A 21,525-nucleotide genomic window follows, 5' to 3' on the forward strand; every position below is an offset into this window, starting at 1 on the left:
TGAGAAAGGCAGTTTACTGAACAGAAAAATACCATTGATGAGGTGGCATAATCCCAAGCACTCAAAGCTTTTAGTTGCTGCACAAAATCCACAATGCTTCCCAAGGTCACTTCCTGGCCATGGGTTCTTTTATCGTTAATATAAAAGAAACTGCATTACATAGTAGTTTTGCGAGCTTTACATCCAAACTCAGCCCTTTCGAAGCAGCAGTCTTAGATGTGAAGCTACCCATAAAATCCACTGCATGAAGACTTCCTGTTTCAGTAAATCGCCTACAGAGACAACATTTATGGTAAGCTTCATCAGACAAAGCACTATTTCAAAGAACCAGCAGGTGTCAGTTCTCAGAGTCACGCTGATAAAGGAACATACAAGCCTCGGTTCCCAGTTTAGTTAGATCTCCAGCTGTCAGATTTCTTGCCGTAAAATGAAAGTAGTACATTTATAAATTACTACCTAGAACTTGTCAGAAAAAAAAAAAATCCAGCCAAATGAATGTGAGGCAATTAGTAGTTAAAACAAGAAACCCATCTATGGTTCAAGATGGCGGAGCAGAAGGATGTGCTCTCACTCCCTCTTGTGAGATCACTGGAATCATAACTAACTGCTAAACAATCATTGACAGGAAGACACTGGAACTCACCAAACAAGATATCCCACATCCAAAGACAAAGCCACAGTGAGACGGTAGGAGGGGCGTAATCACAATAAAATCAAATCCCATAACTGCTGGGTGGGTGACTCACAAACTGGAGAACACTTATACCACAGAAGTTCACCCACTGGAGTGAAGGTTCTGAGCCCCACAACAGGCTTCACGACCTGGGGGTCTGACAGCGGGAGGAGGAATTCCTAGAGAATCACACATTGAAGGCTAGCAGGATTTGATTACAGGACTTCAACAGGACTGGGGGAAACAGAGGCTCCACTCCTGGAGGGCACACACAAAGTAGTGTGAGCATTGGGACCCAGGGGAAGGAGCAGTGACCCCATAGGAGACTGACCCAGACCTACCTGCTAGTGTTAGAGGGTCTCCTGTAGAGGCGGGGGGGCAGCTGTGCCTCACCACAAGGACAAGGACATTGGCAGCAGAAGTTCTAGGAAGTACTCCTTGGCGTGAGCCCTCCCAGAGCCCACCATTAGCCCCACCAAAGAGCCCAGGGAGGCTCCAGTGTTGGGTCGCCTCAGGCCAAACAACCAACAGGGAGGGAACCCAGCCCCATCCATTAGCAGACAAGCGGATTAAAGTTTTACTGAGCTCTGCCCAAAAGAGCAACAGCAGGCTCTACACACCACCACTCCCTCCCATCAGGAAACTTGCACAAGCCTCACAGATAGCCTCATCCACCAGAGGGCAGACAGCAGAAGCAAGAAGAACTACAATTCTGCAGCCTGTGGAAGGAAAACCCCATTCACAGAAAGTTACACAAGATGAAAAGGCAGAGGACTTTGTATCAGACGAAGGAACAAGATAAAACCCCCCCAAAAAACTAAATGAAATGGACATAGGCAACTTTCTAGAAACAGAATTCAGAATAATGATAATGAAGATGATCCAGGGCCTTGGAAAAAGAATGGAGGCAAAGATCGAGAAGATGCAAGAAATGTTTAACAAAGACCTAGAAGAATTAACAAACAGAGATGAACAATACAATAACTGAAATGAAAAATACACTAGAAGGAATCAATAGCACAATAACTGAGGTAGAAGAACGGATAAGTGACCTGAAGACAGAACGGTGGAATTCATTGCTGCAGGACAGAAAAAAGAAAAAAGAATGAAAAGAAATGAAGACAGCCTAAGAGACCTCTGGGACAACATTAAACACAACAACATTCACATTATACGAGTCCCAGAAGGAGAAGAGAGAGAGAAAGGACCTGAGAAAATACCTGAAGAGATTATAGTCGAAAACTTCCCTAACATGGGAAAGGAAATAGCCATCCAAGTCCAGGAAGCACAGAGAGTCTCATACAGGATAAACCCAAGGAGAAACACGCCGAGACACATAGTAATCAAATTGGCAAAAGTTAAAGACAAAGAAAAATTATTGAAAGCAACAAGGGAAAAATGACAAATAACATACAAGAGAACTTCCATAAGGTTACCAGCTGATTTCTCAGCAGAAACTCTACAAGCCAGAAGAGAGTGGCATGACATATTTAAAGTGATGAAAGGGAAGAACCTACAACCAAGATTACTCTACCCGGCAAGGATCTCATTCAGATTTGATGGAGAAATCAAAAGCTTTACAGACAAGCAAAAGCTAAGAGATTTCAGCACCACCAAACCAGCTCTACAACAAATGCTAAAGGAACTTCTCTAAGTGGGAAACACAAGAGAAGAAAAGGACCTACAAAAACAAACCCAAAACAATTAAGAAAATGATACTAGGAACATACATGTCAATAATTACCCAAAACATGAATGGATTAAATGCTCCAACCAAAAGACACAGGCTTGCTGAATCGATACAAAAACAAGACCCATATATATGCTGTCTACAAGAGACCCACTTCAGACCTAGGGACACATACAGACTGAAAGTGAGGGCATGGAAAAAGATATTCCATGCAAATGGAAATCAAAAGAAAGCTGGAGTAGCAATACTCATATCAGATAAAATACTATAAAAGAATGTTACAAAAGACAAGGAAGGACACTACATAATGATCAAGGGATCAGTTCAACAAAAAGATATAACAATTATAAATATATATGCACCCAAAATAGGAGCACCTCTATACATAAGGCAACTGCTAACAGCTATAAAAGAGGAAATCGATAGTAACACAATAATAGTGGGGGACTTTAACACCTCACACCAATGGACAGATCATCCAAACAGAATATTAATAAGGAAACACAAGCTTTAAATAACATGACAGACCAGATAGATTTAATTGATATTTATAGGACACTCCATCCAAAAAGAGCAGATTACACTTTCTTCTCAAGTGCGCACAGAACATTCTCCAGGATAGATCACATCTTGGGTCACAAATCAAGCCTCAGTCAAATTAAGAAAATTGAAATCATATCAAGCATCTTTTCTGACCACAACGCTATGAGATTAGAAATCAATTACAGGGAAAAAAACGTAAAAAACACAAACACATGAAAGCTAAAAACTACATTACTAAATAACCAAGAGATCACTGAAAAAATCAAAGATGAACTCAAAAAATACCTAGAGACACATGACAACGAAAACACGACGATCCAAAACCTATAGGATGCAGCAAAATCAGTTCTAAGAGGGAAGTTTATAGCAATACAAGCCTACCTCAAGAAACAAGAAAAATCTCAAATAAACAATCTAACCTTAGGAAACTTACACCTAAAGGAACTAGAGAAAGAAGAACAAACAAAACCCAAAGTTAGTAAAAGGAAAGAAATCATAAAGTTCAGAGCAGAAATAAATGAAATAGAAACAAAGAAAACAATAGCAAAGATCAATAAAACTAAAAGCTGGTTCTTTCAGAAGATAAACAAAATTGATAAACCATTAGCCAGACTCATCAAGAAAAAGAGGAAGAGGACTCAAATCAACAAAATTAGAAATGAAAAAGGAGAAGTTACAACAGACACCGCAGAAATACAAAGCATCCTAAGAGACTACTACAAGCAACTCTATGCCAATAAAATGGACAAGCTGGAAGAAATGGACAAACTCATAGACAGGTATAACCTTCCAAGACTAAACCAGGAAGAAATGGAAAATATGAACAGACCAATCACAAGCAATGAAATCGATACTGTGATTAATAATCTTCCAAAAAGCAAAAGTCCAGGACCAAATGGCTTCACAGGTGAATTCTATCAAACATTTAGACAAGAGCTAACACCCATCCTTCTCAAACTCTTCCAAAATATTGCAGAGAAAGGAACACTCCCAAACTCATTCTATGAGGCCACCATCACCCTGATACCAAAACCAGACAAAGATACTACAAAAAAAGAAAATTACAGACGAATATCACTGATGAATATAGATGCAAAAATCCTCAACAAAATACTAGCAAACAGAATCCAACAACACATTAAAAGGATCATACACCATGATCAAGTGGGATTTATCCCAGGGCTGCAAGGATTCTTCAATATATGGAAATCAATCAATGTGATACAAAATATTAACAAATTGAAGGATAAAAACCATATGATAATCTCTATAGATGCAGAAAAAGCTTTTGACAAATTCAACACCCATTTATGATAAAAACTCTCCAGAAAGTGGGCATACAGGGAACCTACCTCAAAATAATAAAGGCCATATACGACAAACCCACAGCAAACATCATTCTCAATGGTAAAAAACTGAAAGCATTTCCTCTAAGATCAGGAACAAGGCAGGGATGTCCACTCTCACCACTATTATTCAACATAGTTTTGAAAGTCCTAGCCACAGCAATCAGAGAAGAAAATAGAAATAAAAAGGAATGCAAATTGGAAAAGAAGAAGTAAAACTGTCACTGTTTGCAGATAACATGATACTATATATACAGAATCGTAAAGATGCCACCAGAAAACTACTAGAACTAATCAGTGAATTTGGTAGAGTTGCCTGATATAACATTAATGCACAGAAATCTCTGGCATTCCTATACACTAATGATGAAAAATCTGAAAGAGAAATTAAGGAAACACTCCCATTTACCACTGCAACAAAAAGAATAAAATACATAGGAATAAACCTACCTAGCGAGACAAAAGAACTGTATACAGAAAACTGTAAGACACTGATGAAAGAAATTAAAGATGATACCAACAGATGGAGAGATATACCATGTTCTTGGATTGGAAGAATCAATATTGTGAAAATGACTATACTACCCAAAGCAATCTACAGCTTCAATGCAATCCCTATCAAATTACCAACAGCATTTTTTACAGAACTAGAACAAAAAATCTTAAAATTTGTATGGAGAAACAAAAGACCCCGAATAGCCAAAGCAGTCTTGAGGGAAAAAAACGGAGCTGGAGGAATCAGACTCCCTGACTTCAGACTATACTACAAACCTACAGTAATCAAGACAATATGGTACTGGCACAAAAACAGAAATACAGATCAGTGGAACAGGATAGAAAGCCCAGAGATAAACCCACACACCTATGGTCAGTTAATCTATGACAAAGGAGGCAAGGATATACAATGGAGAAAAGACAGTCTCTTCAGTAAGTGGTGCTGGGAAAACTGGACAGCTACATGTAAAAAATGAAATTAAAATACCCCCTAATACTATACATAAAAATAAACTCAAAATGGATTAGAGACCTAAATGTAACACTGGACATTATAAAACTGTTAGAGGAAAACATAGGCAGAACACTCTTTGACACAAATCACAGCAAGATCTTTTTTCATCCACCTCCTAGAGTAATGGAAATAAAAACAAAAATAAACAAATGGGACCTACTGAAACTTAAAAGCTTTTTGCACAGCAAAGGAAACATAAACAAGACGAGCGGCAACCCTCAGAATGGGAGAAAATATCTGCAAATGAATCAACGGACAAAGGATTAATCTCCAAAATATATAAACAGCTCATGCAGCTCAATATTAAAAAACCAAACAACCCAATCCAAAAATGGGTAGAAGACCTAAACAGACATTTCTCCAAGGAAGACATACAGATGGCCAAGAAGCACATGAAAAGCTGCTCAACATCACTAATTATTAGAGAAATGCAAATCAAAAGTACAATGAGGTATCACCTCATACCAGTTAGAATGGGCATCATCAGAAAATCTACAAACAACAAATATTGGAGAGGGTGTGGAGAAAAGGGAACCCTCTTGCACTGTTGGTGGGAATGTAAATTGATACAGCCACTATGGAGAACAGTATGGAGGTTCCTTAAAAAACTAAAAATAGAATTACCATATGACCCAGCAATCCCACTACTGGGCATATACCCAGAGAAAAACATAATTCAAAAAGACACATGCACTCCAATGTTCACTGTAGCACTATTTACAATAGCCAGGTCATGGAAGCAACCTAAATGCCCATCGACAGACGAATGGATAAAGAAGATGTGGTACATATATACAATGGAATATTACTCAGCCATAAAAAGGAATGAAATTGGGTAATTTGTAGAGACGTGGATGGACCTTGAGACTGTCATACAGAGTGAAGTAAGTCAGAAAGAGAAAAACAAATATCGTATATTAACGTTTATATGTGGAACTAGAAAAATGGTACAGATGAACCAGTTTGTAGGGCAGAAATTGAGACACAGATGAAGAGAACAAACATATGGACACCAAGGGGGGAAAGCGGAGGTAGGGGTGGTGGTGGTGGTGGGATGAAGTGGGAGATTGGGATTGACATGTATACACTAATATGTATAAAATGGATAACTAATAAGAACCTGCTGTATAAAAAAATAAAGAAAATAAAATTCAAAAAAAAATCAAACAAAAACCAAGAAACCACTTCTATGTAACTCAGATTGTTTACCATGTCTATTTAAGGCAAAGAGGCTGGCCTACTGCCTTTACCACCCAGATAGCATCTCTTTAAGTAGGCAGCATGATCAAGGGTAAGAAGATAATAAACACTACAACTTTAAAGAAAGAAGCCAGAGGGTTTTTTAATTTTTACTAACTTAATTCTACTAGTTTATTAGTACACTATGCAGAAAGATTTCCCAAATGGTTAGTAGTTAACAGCAATGATAATTGTTTCTTGTGCGAAGTTTTTTGAAGGGATTACTTATCAATACCAGTAAGTAGTTTATTATAAAAAATCTTATTAAATCTTCCTTAACATCACTGGTAATGGTATAGAGCATGTTTACTATTAATATGTAAGACATATCTGTTTTAGACAATGTTAAAATGTTTTCTAAACTGCAGAACGTGATCGATTAGTGGAGTGTGAAATAAATACAGTGGGTCCTGACCAATACATTCTTTAAAGAAAAGTAGTATAAAATTTAAAAGAGTACATCACACTTAGTAAGGTGTATTATTTCATAACACTTTTGCTTCAGACATACACAATATTAAATTCCGTATATAATGGATCACAATATAGTACGTATTTTTTTAGTGTGAGTCATGGTGAAAAAAATAAAAGCCATTAATAAAAATCTTCTGAAAAGCAATTTCAATTATTTCATTTTGAGATGAAAAGCTTAGGTCAGACAACTAGTTACTATGACTTTCCTAAACTGTTAAACATAATAGTCTATTCTGAATAATCTGTTAGAAAAATCCTCATTTTCAGCTGAAAGTCTGGAGTGAGACTGATCAGAGTGAGGTAGAAGAGGGTGGATGATGTCATTGATAAATGAGGCCAAAGAAGGACCTGTACTCCATTTCAAGAGGGTGACCTATGAAGTACTTACAGAGGCAATGCTTTAAGCAAGTGTGTAAAACTTTCTACATTATAGTGGTGAGGGGAAAAAAAAAAAAACAAAGCTGGAATGAATCACTCCAGAAAGCATGATACTCTACAGCAGAAAAATAACGAAGTACTTTAGTTTTTAAAAATTTTATTATGCAAAATCTCACTTATACAATGATTCCCCGATATAACCTCACCCAATTTCAATAACGAAATGATTTTGAAACAAATCCCAGATGTTATGTTATTTCATCAGTAAATATTTCATAACAGATCTTTAATAGATTTGAAGTATTCTTTAGAGCAGATGGATTACTTGCTATTTGAAGACCTGCCACATAAATGTGAAAGATTAAAAGACCAAATGGAGATCTGCGGATACTGAAAAAGTTATAGTACCTAGTCGACATTTCAGCCATTCAGGAAGAAAAGTCCAAATGGTCCTTTGAAAAAGCAAAAGGGTTGAAAGTGAAAAAAGCACAATTATGAACACAGTTAAAGGTAAAACAATTGATTCTAGAAGAACTAAAACTATGGATTGTCAATGACTTGAACCTGATCATCAGGCCAAAATGGTCCAATATTTCATTAATATTTTCCTGCCAAGAAGAATATGACCTCCATTCTAAATGATAATGCAAGTTTTAAGAGGAAAGAAATATATTAATGAAGTTGCAGGAGTAGAAAAGTATGCACGTTTAAAATTAGGCATTCAACTAATGTACAAATTAGAGAAGCCACAGTACCTGAAAACTTCACAAATCCCAGTGATGCACTTATGTCCATTTCTTTCTCATTGTAATGAAGGTACTTACATTAAAAGCAATGCTAACTTACTGTTAATTATTTGGACAATTTCCTGGAGTCTGGCATATAATTTTTCAGCTTTGTTTAGAGCCAGTGATTGTGAAGTAGCTCCTCCTGAGGAACAGTGGAAAGCTGTGTGAGGGCCACTAACACATACTGTTAACATCTAAAACCAAATTTTAATCCTCTTGCGCAAATGATATCCCCTAAATTTTTTTTACATTTATTCTTCTTTTTAATTGAGGCATAATTAACATGAAGTAAAGTGCACACATGTAAAATGTATAATTCAGTGAACTTTTACATATCCATACATATACCTATGTAACCATCCAGGGAGAGAACATTTTCAGCTCTCCAATAGACTTTCTTGTGCCTCTTCCAAATCAGTAATCCTCATTTACCACTACCTGAAGTTACCTGTTCTGTTTAATTGCAAGAAATTAGTTTTGCCTATTTTGAACATCTGTTAATGGAAATATACAGTAACCACTCTTTTGTGTCTGGCTTCTTTTGCCCAACATTATGTCTGAGGTTCATCCATTTTGTTGCATGTATTAATAGCTCATTCTTTTCCTTTTTAAAAAAAAAAAAATTAGGGGGGTAGTTCATGTTTATTAGTTTGTGTAATGACTTAGATGTTCGGTTTGAACATTCTCGAACACAATTTTTTGGTGCACATAGATATGCATTTTCCTGGGCACATACCCTGGGTCATAGAGTATTCACATGTAGAAATAACTAAAATGTCCATCATCTGATAAATAGATAAAACAAAATGTGGTATATCCATACAATGCACGAAGAAGTGACCTGACTCCAATGAAGTGATCCACAATAAGAAAGCACAAGGCTTCCTACGTCCGAGGACCATGTTGTTAGTAATAAAAATATAAATAAAGGTCTCAGTGTGTCCAAGTCTTTTCTTTTTGAGGAAGGACAACAAAATTGTCAAATCCACTTTGCATTCCATCTAGTAGCATATTGGGCCATAAAAGACAGTCCTCCTCAGAAAGAAGTCTTTGGGAAGTGTAAGTTGAGCTGATATCATAAACTACTCTCACTGGCCACCAAGGACAACCAGGGCAAAAAGGTAGTCACCCTATTCAGGATTACCTTTCCTCATTTTTTAGTCTTATTTTGGAACTGCTGTTTCTTCCTCCACAACAAAACTTTAATATCTTAAGCTAAACATTAAGAAGCTACCAACTTAATTTCACTCACAATAGCCAAGAGGTGGAAGCAACCCAAATGTTCATCAATGGATGAATGGAGAATGGATGGATAAAAAAAGTGTGGTATATACATACAACAGAATATTATTCAGCCTTAAAAAGAAATTCTGTCATGTGCTACAATGTTGGTGAACCCTGAAGACATTACGCTAAAGAAATAAGCCAGTCACCAAAAGGCAAATACTATATAATTCCACTTCAATGAGGCATCTAAAGTAGTCAAATTCATAGAACAGAAAGTAGAATGGTGGTTACCAGGGGCTGTAGGGAGAGGGAAAAGGGGATTTTGTTTAATGGGTATAGAGTTTCAGTTGGGGAAGATTGAAAAAAAGTTCTGGAGATCTGTTTCACAACAATATGAATATACTAAACCCACTAAACTGTACACTTAAAAATGGTCAAGATGGTAAATGTTGTGTTGTTAAAAAAATGAATTTGGGCATCCCTTTCAGACCCACAAATGCCATTTCTAGGAAAATAAGAAATTGCAAGACGTACCTGGTCAGTCATAATAACTACTGTCATTTTGAGCAGGGTCACTCGCAATTTGTAATGGGAGAACATGGTCTTTGGAGAGACCACATCAAGATATAACAATAAATGGGTTTGTACTTGAGAAGAAGAAGAAGAAACTAACTTAATTCCAAATAAAGTATAAGTAACTGAAAGCTTAATTCAATGGACTTGCTAAACTCTAATTTGTAGAATTTAGGCAATGTAGTATTTTTTAGTAAAACTTTTGCTGCTTTAGGGGCTGGAACTGAAAAGTTCTTAACCTACAACAATCAGATTCTCATTTAAAGTCAAAAAATCTTTCCATGTGGGTAATAAGAATAAACATCAAAGCAGCACTATCTGTATTGAAAACTGCATTTCTTTAGATTACTTTAAAAACCTTGCAGGAAAAAAAAATCTCTCTTGGTTATTAAAGTGATTACGAAGCAGTGAAACAGATATGTATAATAATACAAAATCATGATTTACAAAGTATAACTTAAGACTGACCACAAATGAAATAACAGTTTTATCTCTAATCAATAATTTATTAAAAAATTTTAAAATGTTCAAAATGTGATGAGATTTGAAATTTTCCCTAGTTTAATTCTAAATATAGTTTCACAAGAGGGAAAAATCATTTCAACCTATACTAAGTGATTACACTACTTAATTCTAACATGAAGTTACATAATCATATTTGTAAGTCTGCATATTAATTTTGACTAAGCCTATGTACATTTTTTGGTAACGGCTTTTGAGATGTAATTCACATAGCATACAATTTACCCATTTAAAGTGTACAATTCACTGGGTTTTAGTATGTTCTCAGAATCATGCAACTGTCACATCAATTTTAGAATATTTCTATCACCTCAAACCCCCCCCAAAATAAAATAAACCCCATACTCTTTAGCTATTACCCACCCATCAGTCGTCCTGTCCCTCTCTCACCTCTAAACACCAGTCCTTAAGCAACCATGAATCTACTTTCTGTCTCAATAGTTTCTGTGAGTCAATAGATTCATCTATTACGGATGTTTCATACAAATGGAATCACATAATATGTGGTCTTTTTTAACTGGCTTCTCTCATTTAGCATAATGTTCATCAATAGCATGTATTTTTATTCCTGGATTCATTTGTTCATTCATGGCCAAATAATACCACATTTTGTTTATCTATTAATCAAGTGGTGGACATTTGGTTTATTTCCACCTTTTAGCTATGAAAAATACCACTATGAACATTCACGTATAGGTTTTTGTGTGAATAATGTTTTCATTTCTCTTGGGTATGTGCCTAAGAGCGGAATTGCAGGAAGAAATGGTAACTCTTATGTTTAACTTTCTGAGGAGCTGCAAAATTGTTTTCCAAAGTGGCTGTACCATTTTACATACCCTTCAGCAGCATGTGAGGTCTGTAACTTCTGCACATCCTCACCAGTCAACACTTATTATCTGTTTGATTCCAGCCACCCTAGTAGGTATAATGTGGGATCTCACTGTGATTTTGATTTGCATTTCCCCAATGACTACTGATGTTGAGCATCATTTCATGTGCTTAATGGCCATTCCTATGTCATCTCTGGAGAAAGGTCTATTCAAATCCTTTGCCCATTTAAAAATCGGGTTATTTGGGGATTTCCTTGGCGGTTCAGTGGTTAAGAATCCTTGCTTCCACTGCAGGGGGCACAGGGTCAATCCCTGGTTGGGGAGCTAAGATCCCGCATACCACGCGGTGCGGCCAAAAAAAAAAAAAAGAATAAAAGTAAAATCGGGTTATTTGTCATTTTATTGTTAAGGTCTAAGAGTTCTTCATATACTTGAAATACTAGTCCCTTATTAGATATGATTTGTAAATATTTTCTCCCATTATATGGATTGTTGTTTTACTTTTTTTCAGGATGTCCTTTGCAGCACAAAAAATTTCATTTTGATGAAATCCAATTTATCTATTTTTTCTTTTGCTATTTGTGCTTTTGGTGTCATATCTAAGAGTCCACTCCAAATCTGAGGACCTGAAGATTTACCCTTATCTTTTCTTCTAAGAGTTTTACAGTTTGGGCTATTATTACATTTAGTTCTTCGACACATTTTGGGTTAACTTTTGTATAGTATGAGGTAAAGGTTCAAATTCAATCTTTTGTACGTGAACATCCAGTTCTCCTAGCACCATTTGTTGAAAAAATTATCCTCTCCCCACTGAATAGTCTTGACACACTAGTAGAAAAGCAATGGACCATAGATTCATATCTGGATTCTCAATTCTATTCCATTGACCTATATGTCTATTCTAATGCCAGTACCACAGTGTCTTGATTACTGTTGCTTTGTAGTAAGCTTTAAAATCAAAAAGTGAGAGTCATCCAACTTTGTTCTTCTTTTTCAATATTGTTTTGGTTCTTCTGGGTCCCTTGCAACTCCACATGAATTTTAGGATCAGCTTGTCAATTTATACAAAAAAGCCAGCTGGGATTCTAACAGGGGTTGTGTTGAATCTGTAAATCAATTTGGGGAGTACTACATCTTAACAATATTAAGTCTGATCCCTGAATGTGAATGTTTTTCCAGGTATTTAGGTCTTCTTCTTCCTTTTTTTTTTTTTTTAATTTACAATGCTGTGTTTCATTTCTGCTGTATAGCAAAGTTACTCAGTTATATATATATATATATATATATATATATATATATATATATACACACACACACACACACACACATATATATATATTCTTTCTTTATATTCTTTTCCATTATGGTTTATCACAGGATATTGAATATAGTTCCCTGTGCTATACAGTAGGACCTTGTTATTTATCTAAGTCTTCTTTAATTCCTTTCCAAAATGTTTTGTGGTTTTCAGAGTATAAATTTTACAGTCATTTTGTTAAATTTATTCTCTTTTGATACTATTGTAAATGAAACTGCTTCCTTAATTTCATTTTTGGATTAAACATAGATACTTTTGTATAATAATGATTCAGACCTCTTCTTTCATTATCCATTCTCAGAAGCATACTGCCTTTTCTTTTTTTTTTTTTTTTTTGGCCAAGCCATGCAGTTGCAGGATCTTAGTTCCCTGATTAGGGATCGAACCTTGGCCCCTGGGAGTGGAAGTGTGGACTCCTAACCACTGGACCGCCAGGGAATTCCCCATACTGTCTTTTTTTTTCATACTGTCTTTCAATTAGAAAAATATTAGTATCTCTTAAACCTCAAGTAGGGAACTCTTTTATATAAATAAATTTTTCAGAAAAGTGAAGTGACACTCTTTCAATTAAAGTTAAAAAGTAAAATCATTTACAACGGAAATGTTTCTAAAGCTTCATGTTTCATAAAGAGAATATCGGGTGTTCACTCTAGCAGCATACTATTTACTAAAATTGATAGAGATTAGCGTGCCCCCCACCCCCGTGCAAGGATGACATGCAAATTCATGAAGCATTACATTTTTTTACAAACTTAAAGTTATGAAATAAATAAGTCACAGGGGATGCTATGTACAGCATGATGACTAAAGTTAATAATACTGTACTGTATTAATAATGTTAATAATATCTGAAAGTTACTAAGAGAGGAAATCTTACAAGTTCTCATCACAAGAAAAATAAATTTTGTAAATATGTGTGGTGATGGATGTTAACTGGACTTACTGTGGTGATCATTTTGAAATATATACAAATAATGAATCATTATGTGTACACCTGAAACTAATATAATGTTATATGTCAATTGCACCTCAATAAAAACGTTTCCATGAATATCTGATTTTTTTTCCTTGATGAATCTACCCAAGATGAGTAATAATTATATTGCCCCACTTGAGCAAACACCCTTAGGGGTTAATCCAGTATATAAGGCTATTCTGCCCAGACTGTTCTGCTCTGTGACTTTGTTACCTCCCTTGCTATCAGTCTATCAGTGATCACTTCTTGATATATGTAATTCCCTCTTCCTTCTGTGTTTGTACTCTATGGAAGATTAAGAAAACTAATAAGCTTGTTAGAAATGCATATAGAATAAGAACACAAAGGCTTTAAGAAGAAGACTGAAGGTCTGAAGCACAGGAACTTCTGGGTACACAGATCCTAAGATATCTATTTTGACTGCTAAGAAATTTTTTATTTTTATTGTTGTTTTGGTTTGCTAGTCCTCAGCTTTGATGGAGAGAGCTGGAGCTTATTAAGAAAAATGATACCATGTACAGTTTTACTATAACATGGATAAAAATTTCAACAAATGTAATTTATAATTCTAATTTACATTAATGTTAATTTATATTCTACATAAATTTTTGTGAAAAAATGCTACATTTAGCCTTGTCTATTCTGAAATATGAGTATTTTAGAGTAAAATAAAACTGTAGAAAAATAATTACACTTTCATCACTGATGTGTAAATTTTCTGCTCTATATAAAACTAATTTATCTAGCAAGCTAGAGAGAATAATGTGTTATAGTTCTAATAATAACCTATCTTCATGAACATGTTTATTGTGTTATTTACTTATAATAATAATAAAAGCTAGAAGAAAACGAAGCCCAATTATATAGTAACGGTTGTGGTAATCCACTTGAAGAAACAGAATAGCCATTAAACTTATAATTACGAAAGTCACATATAGGAATTTAGTAAATAAAAAAGGCAGAATCTCAAAGCACAGCCAACTTCGTTTATACCAAAGTACATATATATGTATATGCATGTATATATAGACATATATACATTTACACACAACTAAACAAAGAGCTGCTCTAATTTTCTGTAATGTTACAATTCTGTCTACAAAAACAAAACCCAAACAAACAGAAACAAAACAAGCTTCATGAATTGGAATTACCATTAACTTCTCTATAGGCTAGGTGCTCAAAACCAAACAATCTAATTATTATTTAGATTACTCTATCTCTGAAGTAGTTTATAACATGAAGTAGAAAAAGGAACATGACAATCTCAAAAAAAAAAAGCTAACTTTTAGTTTCACAGTACAGACATTAGCCTAAACTACCTACAAGAGCCCTTTAATCAAAGAAACACTTAGAATTACTTAAATCACAAGGCATTTACTGTTTCAGCTTTCTATCATCCAGACAAACTGGAGAACTCCCCTATTATCCTTTAATATCAGCACCACTAGATAAAACAAGACTGCTCTGTGTTTTTTAACAATACAGAAAAATGATACCTTTTGTGGGAAGGGGCAGTGAGATCAGAAGTTCTAATTAATTTATGATCTCTGCGGAGGGGCGGGGTACAGGGGTGGAAAACATGACATGCAATTCCTTCCAAGTTTGTTTTGTGTTTTTTTTTTTTTAACTGCCTACAAGACAAAGTCCAAATCTGTATCATGGCCCACAGCTAGTCAAGAACAGACTGCTCACATCTCTACCCTCATTTCCCACTTACCTTAGTCAAATAAAAAGCTAAGGGTAGAATAAAGAACAGTGTTTATAATCTCCTCCACTTTGATTTTACTCTAAATTTAAAATCTATACTTTGCAAAATTAAAAATAATAAAAAATTAATTATTAATCAATTAGCCAATGTTTTCCCTCCTTACCTCCCAGAAAATCCCTGAAGATTAAAGTTGGTTCAACATAGAAACTAGATAGTGATACTTAGAGAAAAGATTATTGGCTATCATTTTATACTTTATATTTCTTTTCTTGGTAATAGGTATAATTATACTGAATGTAAATGATTATAACCTTTGGAATTTAAAATTACTTCTTATGTCCTTTTAAACCTTTTTTTTCCCCCAGCATGTAGTATTTCAACTGCACACTTAACCAATAAGTAGGGAAACTACATGGTATATAATAGAAATATCTGTCTGGGATGTCCCAGACCTGGGCTCTAGTTCCAACTCTGTGGCAAGCTAGTTTATTTTACCTTGACTAAGTTGTTTAATTTCTAATTTCTTTCATTTTTAAAATGATGAAGTTTGGACTAGACAATGCCGAAGTTCCTTAGAGGTCCAAAACTTAAGAAAGATCTTATCTATTAAATCATTCTAAGTTACCATGAGCTTTTTGGGGGTAAATCCCACTCCTGTCTCATAGTAAACTCAGAGCCAACTTTTTCATATAAGTGTCGCCAATCTAGTTGTCAGACTTGAAACTGTAGAGTAGGATTCTTGAATCATGGTCAAGTCTTTTGTTCAAGTCACTGCTTTTTCAAAAAATTTAATGTTGAATCTTGATTCTGTTAACCAGTCACTATATTAGCTGCCCCACCTCAAGCACTGTATTATGTGAGGATTTCATTACTATGTCCTTCAAAGATCTCCATCCAATTCACGGTTGAACTGAATGGAATCAAAATACAGAGCTCTACTGTTCAGCATCAGTGATGACAATGATCCGATTCTCTTTGGTGAGGTGGTTAAAACAACTACAAATCTCAACTATCTTCCCAGCCAACTCATATTTCTAAATGTGTTACTAGACTATCACAAAAGTCTGTCAAACAAATGCCTTGCTGAATAAAAATATGAGATACATAGAGACATCTGGTTTAACACGGCAGAGAAAATGTAGGCATTTCACTCTATTCCTTTCCAAAAGCCCAATGAAACGACAAAAGGAAGAAGACAGAACAAGTAAAATAGGTGGGAAAAAAGCAGACTATAGATGTCAACATTTTGGAAGATGGGCTCCATTTCCTTTGGTAAGAGCTTTGCCATTTTCTGGAAAAGTATGGCCATAAGTTCAGACAGTTTTCTCCTTAGGATGCATGATCATCACATAAATATTGAGTCTGAACTCTCTTCATAATTAAATCCTTAATCGTCCTAGTTTTGTACTCCTGCTGAACAATTCCAAACTGGTTTAGCAATCCTGAAAATTTTACTGTTAAGTTCTCCTGATTAACTAGCCAAGATGTCAATGCATAATCCTGCAAGTTATCATATCTGTGATAATTCTAAAGTTACCATATTAACATGACACAGTCTGTGCATCAGCGAATGTGGTTAAAACTACTTGCTCCTACCATTTTTTGGTGGATTATGCTACTGACAAAAAGAATTCTTCCTCAACATCTGTTAAAGCTGTTTAACCTCAGCAAACTGTGCTTGAGTTAGAACCAACAGGATGAAATTCCAAAAGAAATTTAAACTACAATACTATTAGGAACAATAACTTTACATTCATTTGTAGTTTTCCAAGAAAGTTAAAATACATTATTTCTGGGATCATAATTTAAATTGAATCCCTCCACAACATACTGCAGAAAACAAATGATATAATTCGTTACATATCTATGAAGCAGGAACCTAAGTATCCCCTTCTGAGGGGGAGAAAAATATGTTTTATCAGTCTTACAACTTACTACAACACATAAACAAATGTACACACATACATATCTCCAAAGAGGTAAAGTACATGGGACAAAATATTAACAACTGGTAAATCTAGGTGTTATTATGGATCCTCACCATCCTATCCATTTTAGTTTTTTGTAAAATTTTGAAATTTTTCTTCATACAAGTTGGAAAAAAATAAAACAAAAATTTAAACAATGTTTTGTATTATGTATACAAACCAAGTGCTCACTATCTGTCAATCACTGTCTTAGGTGATTATATGCATTATCTAAATTTTATCTCTACAACAAATCTGTAAGATAGATATTATTATACCCTCCTCTTACGGAGGAAAAAAAATGAAACTTGGAGAGGAAATCTGACTCAGGGCTCTTACTTTTAACCACTTGAGGCAGAAAGTAATGACACGACTTCTAAAACTTGTTTTTAGTTTGTTCCATCCACAGACCCCCCCAACATTTGCAAATTTATAGGGAAACTTTAACAATGTTATAAAAGCACAATACAGTAGCCCCTTACTCTCTGTGGAGGACTGGTTCCAGGACCCCCATGGATACCAAAGTCTGTGGCTGCGTACGCTCAAGGTCCCTTTACAAAATGGCGTATTATTTGCATATAACCTAGGAATATCCTCTGTATACTAGATCTAGATCTCTAGATTACTTATAACACCTAGTACAGTGTAAATGCTAGGTAAATAATTATAAATACAATGTAAATCCTATGTGAAGAGTCACCTGTAATAGGGCAAATTTAAGTTTTGCTTTTTGGAACTTTATGGGACTATTTTTCCCCAGAGTGTTTTCCACCCCTGGTTGCTTGAACCCAGAGGTGAAGAACCTGTGGATATGGAGGGCCAACTTTGTATCAGTTTTTTTGTTTCGCTGACTGGCTTGATTTTTGGCTGATACAGATTGAGTTTCATTTGTTCAAAATGCTAAGATTTCCTATGAAACTATTAATAAAAAAGTAAACATTTGATTTTACAATGCTTTCACTTTCTACTAGAGAAGAAACACTTTTAAATCTTATTTTATCTTAAGCCTATATTCTTTCAGATGAATGCTTTTCAAAAAATTTTAACACAACAGACCCATACCTTTTAAACAAAATCTTGCTGAAAACTCAATATAAAGGTAAGAGAGAGTCCTGCCTGCTCACTTTTCCTTTCCCATTCTCTTGAAGTAGGAAATCAAGGGCTCCAAGACTTTGTGGGATGTAATATGAAACCAATTGCTTTATATAATATGCAACTGTAAACTGTTAATTATCACAACTGCCAGAAACAGAACTGGCTGGTAAGAGCTGAAGTTGTAAGTCCCAATTTAAGTTCATTAGTGATACTTAAGTAATTCAGATATGGAAAGAACAATATGCAGAGAAGTTGTCATGTACACTCTACTTTAGTCATAGAAATAAGTGTCTTATTTTAGAAGCAAGGGAGGAATGTGTCACAGGACAAGCTGATACCCTTACACAATTTACCTTTGTCAGAAACATCCTTCTGTTCTAATGTACTTTTACATATTTCACCAGATACCAAAGATGGAATAGAACAAAAAGGTCAATTCTTTGTGCCTCCATTTTCTTATGTGTAAGTAAAAACATTCTCTAACAAGATACTATTTCACAAAGACAGTATACAAATTATTAAAATTTATATGCAAGATTGTTTAGTCTAAATGGTCTCCCATAAACATAGGCACATACTTGTTAGGATATGAAATCACCTATCTACTTATTCTTGCAACTAAGAAGGAAAAAAAGCTGTTATTTGTAGACTAGGGATACATATTTTCTAAATTCTGGAGGAATAGAATCATTTTTATCTTAATGTTTACATGATTCTTTCCAGGCCTGATTCAGGAGACTCAAAACTTTAATTAAAAAAAAAAAAAAGGAAAAACAAAGGGCTTCCCTGGTGGCACAGTGGTTGAGAGTTCGCCTGCTGATGCAGGGGACACGGGTTCGTGCCCCGGTCCGGGAAGATCCCACATGCCGCGGAGTGGCTGCGCCCGTGAGCCATGGCTGCTGAGCCTGAGCGTCCGGAGCCTGCTGCTCTGCAGCGGGAGAGGCCACAGCGGTGAGAAAGAAAAAACAACCTGCAGATCTGTTTCCACTCCATTGTGTCCTCCTACCTTTTATCCACGATCATCCTTCATCAATCTTCCTTTCTCAAATCTTCAAAATTCCCCTTTCTATTGAGGCAATATACATAGGTAAGATGCCACAGAAATAATCTTTCCATTGAAAAATATGCAAAGGCCACAAACAAGCAACTCTTAAAAGAAGAAATATAAATAAATGTGTAAAGATGTTTAACTTCACCCATGAACATATACACATTTAACAAGATACCATTTTCCCCTATCAGACTAGCATAGATGAAAAGATTCTCGATAATGTTCAAGGTTTTTGAAGGAGAAACACAAACACACACACACACACACACACACACACACACACACACAGGCTCACACAGAAAGTAAAGGAAAACCATCTCTCTGGAGGGCAAATTGACAATGTGTAAGAAAATCACAAATATGTATGTATCTTTGACACAGAAAGTACACTTCCAGGATTTATCCTAAGAAAATAATCAACCAAGCTTAGACTACTACAAGGATGTATTTATTACAAGTATCTACAAGGACGTTCAGATAGTATTACTTATAATTAAAAAACAGAAATAATTTATATGTGTATTAAGACTAGCTAATAAATTTCTACATACAGACATTAAAAATGATCTATATTTAAGCTGAAACAATAGAAATTCATGCTGTATTAAGTGATAAAAGCAAGTTTACAGCACAGTTTGATTGCATTTCTAAAATATGTCCTGATCCATATTTGTTATTCTGGAAAATTAAATTAATTAAACAAAATTAGTAATTATCTTTGGAGATACTTTTAAGAAAAAATTTTAAAAAACTTTGGGCAACAGCATGTTTTCTTTTTAAAAGCATTCCTTTAAAGGATATGTTTATTGCTATTTTTCCCCTGGTTACAAAATACAGGTATTCATTAAAATAAACGAAGAACTAAAAGGAAGGAAAAAAGGAATCATCTCAGAAATATATAAACAGAAGTAAAAGACCAAAGGCTATAATAATCAGCTTCCTGTTTAGCCTTAGGGCTCAGGCTGTGCTTAACACCCCACCCCTCTAGAAACTCTTGTCTTGACTTTTCGACTTCTCTACTCTTGAGGCTCTTCCTCTTCCAGCATCCTTTAAATGCACCCTCTTTCTCTCCTCACTCACACAAGGTCCACAAGCATCATATCATCACTGATGATTGCATGCTCATTAACACCTACATGGTAATGATTTCTTAATCCCAGCTGAAGTCTAATTTTTCTAAGTCTCAGAGTCACATTTCTGCATATGTGCTACATAATCCTCAAAGTCAATATATTCTCAAAGTCTAACTTACTTGCCTTCCCCATCGCCTACTCTAATCCCATGTTTCTTAGCTCTATTAAAGGTTTCCTCATTCACTTGGTCTTCCCACGCTGGCAAAATAACTGGTAACCAAATCCTGCCTAAGGTCTCCTTCTGAAATTTCTCCCTAATTCATCCCTTCCTCTACATCTCACTGCCATTTTCAGAGCTAAGGCAGGCCTGGCCACTTCTGACCTGGACTACTTAGGGTACCCATTATATGCCATACACAGTAAAAGGAACTAAGAATACGAATAAATATGAGAATATTAATAAAGCAAATTACTACCATCAAGCGTATCTTGAGGTAGAGAGATGGAGGAACATGACACAATGTGACAAGTACAATTAGAACAAAAATCCACACGATGTCAACCTCTTTATTATCTGATCTAATCTTATACTGGGAATTATCTTTCTAGAATACAAACCAGATGTCACTCTTCTGTTGTAAAACCCTTGAGGATTCTACTCCACTGCCTACAGGATAAAGTCCAAATGCTTTAATACCAAGCAAACACTTCACAATCTGCTCCCAACGTATCTAATAGCCTCATCTATTACTCTTCTTTCACTTCACACCCCATAACTCAGCCGTGTATAACTAGTTGCTGCTCTGACAATATGCTAAACAATTTTACAACACATAGTGTTTGTGCATCCTGCTGTTGGACAGTCCTTCTTCCTTGTGCTCGCCAGTGAAGTCCCGTACTACTCTCAATCAAACCACGCTCCTCTGTGAAACCTTCATTAACCTTCTCTGCCAGTGTAGTTTTTATACACTCTATTACAATACTTATCACTTTATGTTGTAATTTGTTTTTCTTTTTCTGTCATTAGACTGTGAGATTCTTT

General features: G+C 35.3%; 1 protein-coding gene across 10 annotated transcripts in view; it reads right to left on the minus strand.

The window, feature by feature from the left end:
* Positions 1–21,525, minus strand: part of CSNK1G1 (casein kinase 1 gamma 1) — a 146,305-nt gene that overhangs the window by 81,835 nt on the left and 42,945 nt on the right. For 4 of the 10 annotated variants that reach the window (XM_067749950.1, XM_067749980.1, XM_067749942.1 and 1 more), the window contains one exon: positions 8,199–8,282. The exons of 5 other annotated variants lie outside the window; for them this stretch is intronic. In XM_067749950.1, the coding sequence (XP_067606051.1) occupies positions 8,199–8,282 (84 nt within the window). Of the gene's footprint in view, positions 1–8,198; positions 8,283–19,365; positions 19,426–21,525 lie in introns of all 10 variants that reach the window. One more of the 10 variants, XM_067750012.1, reaches the window with a different exon arrangement.

Source organism: Pseudorca crassidens, chromosome 1, assembly GCF_039906515.1.
Source record: "Pseudorca crassidens isolate mPseCra1 chromosome 1, mPseCra1.hap1, whole genome shotgun sequence".
Classification (NCBI taxonomy): domain Eukaryota; kingdom Metazoa; phylum Chordata; class Mammalia; order Artiodactyla; family Delphinidae; genus Pseudorca; species Pseudorca crassidens.